This window comes from Macrobrachium nipponense, chromosome 2 (genome assembly GCF_015104395.2).
Source record: "Macrobrachium nipponense isolate FS-2020 chromosome 2, ASM1510439v2, whole genome shotgun sequence".
NCBI lineage: Eukaryota > Metazoa > Arthropoda > Malacostraca > Decapoda > Palaemonidae > Macrobrachium > Macrobrachium nipponense.
The window spans coordinates 168,075,240-168,082,284 of record NC_087201.1 but is presented as its reverse complement, the minus strand read 5'-3'; the positions used below and the strand labels follow the sequence as shown (position 1 = coordinate 168,082,284).

At 33.1% G+C, this 7,045-nt stretch overlaps 1 protein-coding gene across 1 annotated transcript in view; it reads right to left on the bottom strand.

Annotated features, from left to right (window-relative positions):
• Nucleotides 1–2,801: 2,801 nt before the first annotated feature.
• The window catches only part of LOC135221116 (WASH complex subunit 5-like), a 62,819-nt gene continuing 58,575 nt past the window's right edge, over nt 2,802–7,045 (bottom strand). The window contains 4 exon segments of the mRNA XM_064258931.1: nt 2,802–2,941; nt 4,890–5,072; nt 5,671–5,770; nt 6,383–6,545. Of these exon segments, the coding sequence (XP_064115001.1) occupies nt 5,011–5,072; nt 5,671–5,770; nt 6,383–6,545 (325 nt within the window). The 3' untranslated portion in view covers nt 2,802–2,941; nt 4,890–5,010.

The window sequence follows — 7,045 nt, the reverse complement described above, 5'->3', positions numbered from 1 at the left end:
AATAAAAAATTGTTGCATCATAGATAAAATATATGCATGTGTACAAATTATTGATCACTCTCGTTTGTTATTCAATGGGAATGGAAGAATAAATAACAAAATGGGGTCTGTAGTTTGAGGTACATATCATCTGATATATCTCAGACCTATAAAAACTTTCTTTTGATATATAATGTTCCCTTAGTACAATCCATATTGTCAATTACAAGTAAATTTTTCGAAAACGTTTAATGACTTACTGGAACTGGTGTCTATTTGCATAAAATATTAGTTTTTGGCTCACTGAGCCTAGCAGTTTTCAAGAGGGCTTTAGAAATGTCCAGTAAGACTCCTGCAAAAGTTTATACTCTAAAAAATATCCTGTAATTGTGAAAGTGACAATAAAGTTTAGAAGTTCTAGTCAGCTTGTGTGTGTTAATTTTAGTGAAAAATGGATAACAGATCCAAGAAGGTATTTTGAATATGATAACAGAGTTTAAGTTATAAACCACAAAAACAGACTAAGTAATTTCACTATTATATGGTTTTTGATTGGTGGTTGGTGTGTACCTGTGCTTGATTGTATTTATAACCTTCCATGTAATTAAATGTAGTTTTGCCAATATTTCATTCAATAATTTGTATTTTTCACAAAAGAAATTATGGCCAAACTTAAGTGTACCTGATTGTCAAAAAAATGCAAGCATTTTATTTAATTTCATAAAAATTTGCTTCCTCCTCATACACACAAACAAGAATAAATGCTTACATTATTAATGCCATGTTTGATGGGAAAATGCCTTATGAAGGCAATGTCTTTATCCTAAGACTAATCATTTTACCTCATAAAATCTTGTGTTACATGTGAAGTTGTATTTGTCCTCATCACTGATATATAATTCAAAAGTCATGGAATGTATGTATTTCTTAGATAGAAGATATGTCAGTTTTTGAGTTTCACTACTAGCTTTGACAGCAAATGATAAAGTTTTCATTATCTGTTACTGTATTAAAATCTCTTAAAACACTTCAATTTTATCAATGGAAAAAACTATTTGCTGTCATAATTTTTCAGAGGCAAAAATTAAACAATGAAAGATAATTCCAGCCAAGTGGTATCAAAATTGATAATGCCATGGCACAGTTTTGATTTTCTTTCTCTGAAAAAGGAACTTCTCAAATCACAGTCAAGAGCTTAAGCCATATTTTGTGACCCAACAAAAAATGAAAACTAGCCTAACTTGGCGCTGTCTTATAGCATCTCATCTTCTTGTAGGATTATGAATAAGTCTGTGATCCAAGGATCAGTGATAATATAATGACTAGATATTTTGAGACAATGTAGCATAGAACCCCAGTGCAATCATGACCCTTTTAAAGTAGTATAATCAAATTATAAAATCAACAAAAACTAAATTATAACCGAATATGATGCAATACTGTCTTCTGAATCTTGTGCTTGTCATTCACTTGCAGAAATCATCAAAGACACCTGCAACATGCTTGGCTACATGTTTTCAAAATGTTCACAAAAAGAAAATCCAGTATTTTCTTCTTAAACATTCCTAAAAAACCATTTTCTATTAGCCACTGTGGGCAGAAAGTAAATGTTGTGGGACATATAGAGACAGTGTCTTTTTTGAAACGACCATCTTCTTGGCAACAGCTTGAAGTATAGCTAAACCAGTAACAGCTTCATGTGGTAATTCTACCGTCTTCCCAGCACTGCAAGAGACAAAACAGAGAAAAATCATTGCTTTATACCATTTCATTTGTTGCTAACTAACTTTGAATATAAAAGCACCTTTTCAATCAGCCACATTGCAGTTTGAGGACAGAAACAGTCTATATTTCACCAAAATCTCATAAGTACTTATACATAATTAGCCATTTTGTGCATCACAAATAGTCTCAGACACTTCAATTCCTATTCAGGCAACAAGAAATAATGACAGTACAATCTCTTCATACAATCTATGTATATTTATCCAAATACTAACTTGCATATTTCAATGAATAATTGAAAGAAGCCTATAATTTATCAGTTGGCATTCAGAAGCATAATCTACCGGCTCTCAAGAATTAAAACTTCACTGTATTATATAACTTTACTTTCAGATACTTACTCTATATCTGATTTTACTACTGAGATTAATTCTGAATTCCTGTACATAATAAAATGGTATTTCATGTAAATGAATATTTCTTAAGTTAAAAACATAATTACTACTTTAAAATCAATAAAAATAGAGTACCTTGCTGCAACATGAGCAGCATATGAAGAGATGTACTGGGAGAGAAGTTGAATAAAACGTAAAGTGTGGTCCTGATGAAACTGACGCAGAACTGTTACTATACCGACCACCAAGAGTTCCCCATCAATTCCTTCTGTACCTCGTATCCCAGTCAAGGTTCCTGGAAGTGTTACAGTTATATATTATAGTAAAATATATGGGAGAAAGACATCGGTTAACTGTAAATATCAGGTATTGAAAAGCTAACAACATGTAATACCTCAATACCAATACGTACATACATATTTATCAGAATTACCTGTTTATGAAAATCTTACTTATGGCTATTCTGGATATAATTTGGCTTAGTGTACAGTATTGAGACTTCCTTAATTTTAAGGAATCTGAATTAATAAATTCAAATTATATATTCCTAAAAAAGCAACCAAAAGGACAGAAATATTTACATTTTAATTCAAGAAAATAAAAAAATGAACTTACCTAATGTCTTGGCATAATGCACTTTAGGAATCTGTGTAATGACTGTGAGAAGCAGCATCAGGCTGAGAGACGGTAGAGGACTTGTAGTTATATATATTCTTTCCAAAGGCTGAGTCATACCACACCATTCTAAATAAGTGCTCAGTTCACTCGTAAGAGTGCCGTCCTCGTCAGGATAAGGACGAGTTGGATCTATGTAATGACGTTTCACATCAGCCATCAAGGACCTAAATAGAGAGAAGTAATTTTTGCAATACTCTTAACATTTGCACTACTAATTTCTATGTTGCACATACTAATTGTGATGCTAATACCTCTCTGATGATTCACATTTACATGAAAAGATATGATTAGAGGGGTTGGGAAGCAAGAATTTACAGTACAGAGATGGCTTTGTTTGTATAAATTAACTTTGTTTAAAAAAAAAAATTATAATAATTTAACCACAAAACCGTTTCAATTTTGGTGAGAGGGATTGCACTGGTGAGAGATCCCAGACTACTGGAATCAATATGAAGGCATCAAGGCGTTATTTTAATATCAAGGCTTTATTTCAAGTGCCGGAAACCCTGAATAGTACTAGCTGCTTTTGGGGTATGGCCTTTCAGATAAAACTAAGTGACAAAGACCCTATACTGTTCTGTATTTTAGCTGCATCTGAATACGTATTTCCTACATATCTTACAGCTAACAGCAATTCTAGATAGTCTCAACCTAACTTCTCCATTTTAGCTCCTCCTTAACTTCAACTAGGATACACCCTACTTCTTCTTGAGTGGCTTTTCCTATTTCTGGTGCCACCCCTAGAATAGTCTTATTGGCTGTTCTAATCTACGGTAACCACACACTTGAGGTGTCAAAGTTCAGATTTTCCACTGGAGTCATTACTAATTTGTTTTGACAAGTTGCTGCCTGTGTTTTGTCTTGTTTTTCAAATTGCTTTGGCTGCAATTTGTTCCTACCACACTTCTACCTTCTCTTCGCCTTCATCTACCATAACTCTACCATAACTCTACCAGTGGATTTTCCTATATAATTGTCCCTACATATATTTATAGACTTCTGTTGCATTCCTAACACCTAATCTAAACTAACCTGTACTTTGCACTTAAGAATAAATTTAAGAGATGTCTAAAAATGTAACACATCTGAAATGGTAGCATAGGAAGAAATAATCATACAGTGGATCCGAACTTTTTTGTGCTTCATCGCGGATTTTTTGTGGAAAATATCTTTCACTTTTACACGGGAACTTTCACCAATTTGTGAATTTTTCTATGGACCGTATCTCTAAAATTATCATGAATTTGCTTTTTTAAAATTACATTAGGCAGTGAACTAATAAAATAAGCAGTCATAAGCATTTTAATTTAAGTAGTACGTACGTACAGGGTATTCGGCAGTTATAAGTGTTTTTAGAGGGGATTTTGAATTTCTGAGGTGGGTTGTGGAGCCTATCACTGTGAAAAAGTGGGGGAGCACTGTACGTAATATGGTAGTTGATAAGTACAAAAGTCAGCTCAGTTAAGGTCTGTCAAGTGGAGGTTTTACAACCATACAAATTAGGGAATGCGGCAGGTTGATTATCGCTGGAAAGGACATACCAGTGAACAGCATTTACCCCTTATTTACAAATGAAGGAACAAACACTCCCCAAAAGTCAATGTTGTAGAGAATGCCATAAAGAACCTCACCTGAAGAGGGGTTCTCCTGTTCTTCTGTTAACACAATGGTGCAACATTTATATTTACTTAAAACCGATAGATTGCTTTAGTTTAATGATCTAAAAGAAAAACTATAAATACAGAACTACTGTACTATAATTTCAGTGCAGCCTATAAATTCACTGACTAAATATACATAAAAACATATACATATTTGTCATCTCTCTCTCTCGTGAAGCAGGAGTTTCTCTCAGATAAATAAAAATGCATCTGGATATTTATTAGAGTTCCACAAAGCCCTGAATTCACTTCTTTTTTCTTTGGAGGCTTCCCATTCTTTAAGTGGCCAACTTAGTTCATATAAATAAAAAAAATATTTGAATTTAAAAACTATACTAAAATACATGGAAAAAAATAACTCAAATATACAGTTACATAGCATACTTTGGTTTGTTAACTTGCGCTCAAGTAAACGAACCATATATTTTGCAATCCTTAAAAAAAAACTTACTGGTTCATAGTGGACAGTGCTGAAGCTAAATACTTAGAATCAAACTGGCACGATGAAATCAGACGATTAGCTGCATGGAGCCTAAGAACCTGCATTTGTCCCACTCTCATCACACGGTCAATTACAAGGTTAGATAACTTGGAGGATCGCTGTATCCAGCGCTGTAATGTCGCTGTGGTTGGCCTACAAGTGAATTTAACAAAATTATTGAAACTACAGCCATGAGATTAACTAAAACACTAAGAAGCTGCAACCTTAAAAAAAATTAATTACTAAATTAAAGATATTCTTGAAGCTCTGAATATATTTCGTACATGTCAAGAAAACTGAAGCAAAGACTTCAGGAAATGGAATATAAAATTTTGGGCCAAACACTAAGTGCTAAGAACCTGTGAGGTCATTCCAGTGCAAGAAAGGGGAAAACATTGAGAGGTAACAGAATTGAAAAACCTTGCTGTTACACTATTGAACAACTGTCATGAGAGGGTGGAAAGTAAGATGGAAGAAAGAGAATATGAAGGGAGGTCAGTAAAAGGAATGAAAAGGGTAGCGGCTAGGAGCCAATGGGATGCTACATACAACCATAAGTAATGCCTACAGTGTAATGTGTACTGTGTGTGGTACACTGACAGTATTACTACTCCTTCCTACGGGGCAATGACTTTTGTTACAGTGAAGAAATAGTCAAAAGGAAAATCAATCTCTTCTTGAGGAATCAGGATGGAATTTGAAAAGCTTAACAGAGAAAAACTTCATTACAATGATCAATCTTCCAACTTACCTATTACATTAGAGCTAGGAGAAATCTGTTGACTCATCGCTTTCAAAAGGTCTTTTATGCCAGCATCTTTGGTACAATTAGTCATTTCTTGGACAAGATTCTGAAATGAAATATACATATTATTGTTGTATGCACTTAATCAAACATTCAATTACATTTTCCTACATGATCTAATGTTGTTTTATATTCCATTATCTATTTTTATTTACTTAAAAAAAAAATTCACATTTAACAATGAAGTACATATATAAACAGACAATTTTTATGTTTCCTTAATACAAAATTCTGAAAAGACATGTAAATAATAGGTATGCAAAGACATTCTGACAATTACAATAACCAAATATGTAATTATGTAACAAATTCTTAGGATTAAGCCATACATGTTCTCTACTGAGAGGGGATGCCAGGACAGGAAAAATATTTAGCTTAAATGTACAGTTTAAAAACGTATCATACATCATACTGACTTGCTAAGGATAACTGATTTTCACCTTATACAAAGATTCTATTTTCTAAAACAACATCAAAAAGCTACATGAAGAGTCAGCAATATTTCATCATCCTCTTTCTGCTATGAATAGAATGAACATAAAGCTTTGTAAGTATTTTAAATGAAATGTTTGACAATAAGAAAAATAAACCTTTAATAATCATTTTTTAAGTCCTACATTCTAAAGTATCTTATGAATTATGTAAATACAAAACCCACCTGAAGTTCAGTTACAATAAGGAATGCTAACAACTTGTCGACTCCTGTAAGTCCTGCAGTGCTGATGCTTGATTCAATTTTAGCCAAGACAGTCATTGATAACACTTCAGAATGCGTTCGTGTGTCATACCATGTTCCGAGCTGTGAGATGTACACAGTTGTCCTGTTGGTAAGAGTTTCATCGAGCAATTATGGAACTGGAAACCTGCTTCATGGCAATTACAGTACAAAAATTCATGTTACGTTAGGGAAGTCAGGTGAGAGATTCCTGCTACACATTATTTTATCTGCTATTAAGCACAGCTTGTTTGCTTCTAGCTTCTGCTAACTGTTCATTACGCAAAGGCAAATATAATAGACCTGCAATTTGATGAACAAATCTAGTTTTAATACACCACTTAGACTTTTGATGACTGTTTTTTCTGATTTTTAGAATCGATGTAAAATATTAATTACAGTTACTCAGTTTCCTTGAATAATCCTTGAACTTTTTCACTTATTGATTTTATAGACTTAGTACAGTACCTTGCTTAGACTACCTGTTCATCTCAACGAACTTATAGTAGTTGATCTTTGCACTTCACATTCATTAAAAAAAACATCCAACAATGTTAAAAAAGATTAATACCTTGTCAGCATTAATTGAACAACTGTATTGCTAAG